This window comes from Helianthus annuus, chromosome 2 (genome assembly GCF_002127325.2).
Source record: "Helianthus annuus cultivar XRQ/B chromosome 2, HanXRQr2.0-SUNRISE, whole genome shotgun sequence".
In the NCBI taxonomy this organism is placed as follows: Eukaryota; Viridiplantae; Streptophyta; class Magnoliopsida; order Asterales; family Asteraceae; genus Helianthus; species Helianthus annuus.
The window spans coordinates 172,920,074-172,921,941 of NC_035434.2; the positions used below are offsets into that span (position 1 = coordinate 172,920,074).

General features: G+C 42.0%; 1 protein-coding gene across 1 annotated transcript; it reads right to left on the bottom strand.

The window, feature by feature from the left end:
• Positions 1-484: 484 nt before the first annotated feature.
• LOC118486542 lies at positions 485-1,471 on the bottom strand. Its single transcript, XM_035983058.1, has one exon. It carries the CDS (start codon positions 1,469-1,471, stop codon positions 485-487), a length of 987 nt encoding a protein of 328 aa, XP_035838951.1.
• Between the last annotated feature and the right edge of the window lie 397 nt (positions 1,472-1,868).

Consider the following 1,868-nt stretch of genomic DNA (forward strand, 5'->3'; position numbering starts at 1 on the left):
CACGAACCATGTTCTTCACGAACCTTGCTTCACACGAATACTTTGCTTCACACTTGCCTTGACCGCACTTGATTTGTATCACACGAATCTTTTCTTGTGTAGTTGTCTCAACACGAACTTCACCGGTCTTGATTAACTTGCCCACCATCATATCACATGAATTAAATCCATCTCGCATAGATTTTGATAAACTGACTCACTCAGATCTCTCTTGTGGTTGTATCACACAACAATTTTTTCTGACCCAGTCACAGGATTACTTCTTTCCTTCACACGCGTGCCTTCTTCTTGGTCTATCACAGATTTAATCTCGTCATCACGGTTGTCTCTCACAACGGGTTCTTCATCATTGATAGCTTCCCTCACGGATTCTTCGCTTTGATCCGATCCACTCACTAGATTGTTTTATCATACCTTTCACAGGTTATCTCCGCATCACACGGTTCTTCCCCTTGATCGTATCACACGACCAAGTTTCACGTTTCTATTTCTCTTCAGCGTCTAGGCACATCAGAAGTGCCGGTTCATCATCATCTTCTTCTATTTCGACCAATAGTGTCTCACTTTCTTTGGTTTTCTTGGTTGGGCATTCATAGGCATAGTGCCCAAGTTTCTCACATCTGTAGCAAGTGATTTTTGACTTATCTCTCATAGCCGATGTTTCTTGCTTGCTATCATTCCTTCGTGGTTTGTCGGTTCCTTCCGACTCGTAAGAGATGTTTCCTTCACCCCTATGTTGATAATTGCCTCTCCCTCGGCCTCGTGACGGACGGAATCTCCCTCGTCCATGATTTCCAACATGTTGTCCATGACCCGCATACATGAGTTCTTCTAGATGGTTCACGGGGCTTTCCTTTTTCTTCAACTTTAACCTTTCTTCATACGTTTTTAATCTACCAATAGCTTCGTCTAGCGTCATTGTGTCTAGATCGGAGTATTGCTCGATTGATGCAACTATTTGAATAAATCTATCTGGCACGGCGTTTAGAAGTTTTCGTACCAGAGTGGATTGATTCAACGTCCTTCCGTACTCGCTTGCCCGTGTAACAATACTATTAATCTTTGCAGTGAACTCGTCTATTGTGTCATCTTCCTTCATTTGCAATAACTCAAATTCTGACAATAGCGTGTGCATACGCGCCTTTTGTACCCGATCAACACCAACGTGTCTAACCTTTAGATTATCCCAAATCTCTTTTGCAGTTTTACAACTTGCAACTTGCAATACAACGTCTTCTGGTATTGCTTGAAACAGATATGCAATTGCAGACTTATCTTTCTTGGTGTCTACCGTTGCATTTTCTGACGGTTCAATCGTTTCCCACAAACCATTCGCTTCAAGAATCGTCTTGATACGAATAGCCCAAACTGTATAGTTTGTTGGTTTCAGAATCGGACACTGAAACTGGGAAAGAGAACTTCCTTCCTTTTGAATTACAATTTGTTGATTCGGTCCGGTTGCTCCCGACATGGTTTCTGACCGAATGATTTTCACTTTGACAAACTTGTAATCAAAACAACCCTTCACTTTTTGTTTATAAAAAACTTCTTGTCCACCAATACGAACCACCCGTACCGGTAAAATTCAATTCCCTTGAATTCAATAAACTTTCAAATCTTAACCCACGAATAACCACAACGCGTAGTAATCAACAATCTAATTCGCACTAAACCCCGGAATCAAACAAACCCTAGATTCCTAACCAACCCTTCGGTTCAACCGATCACCCTAGAACCGAAACTAAAAATGAACTGAACTTGCGAATTGAAAACGAAAATGAAACCTGATCGCGAATTCCCTGCGATGCCTTGCGATTCCCACGCCTAGAGCCTGACGCTCTGATACCAATTGTTGGCCCCAAAATGGA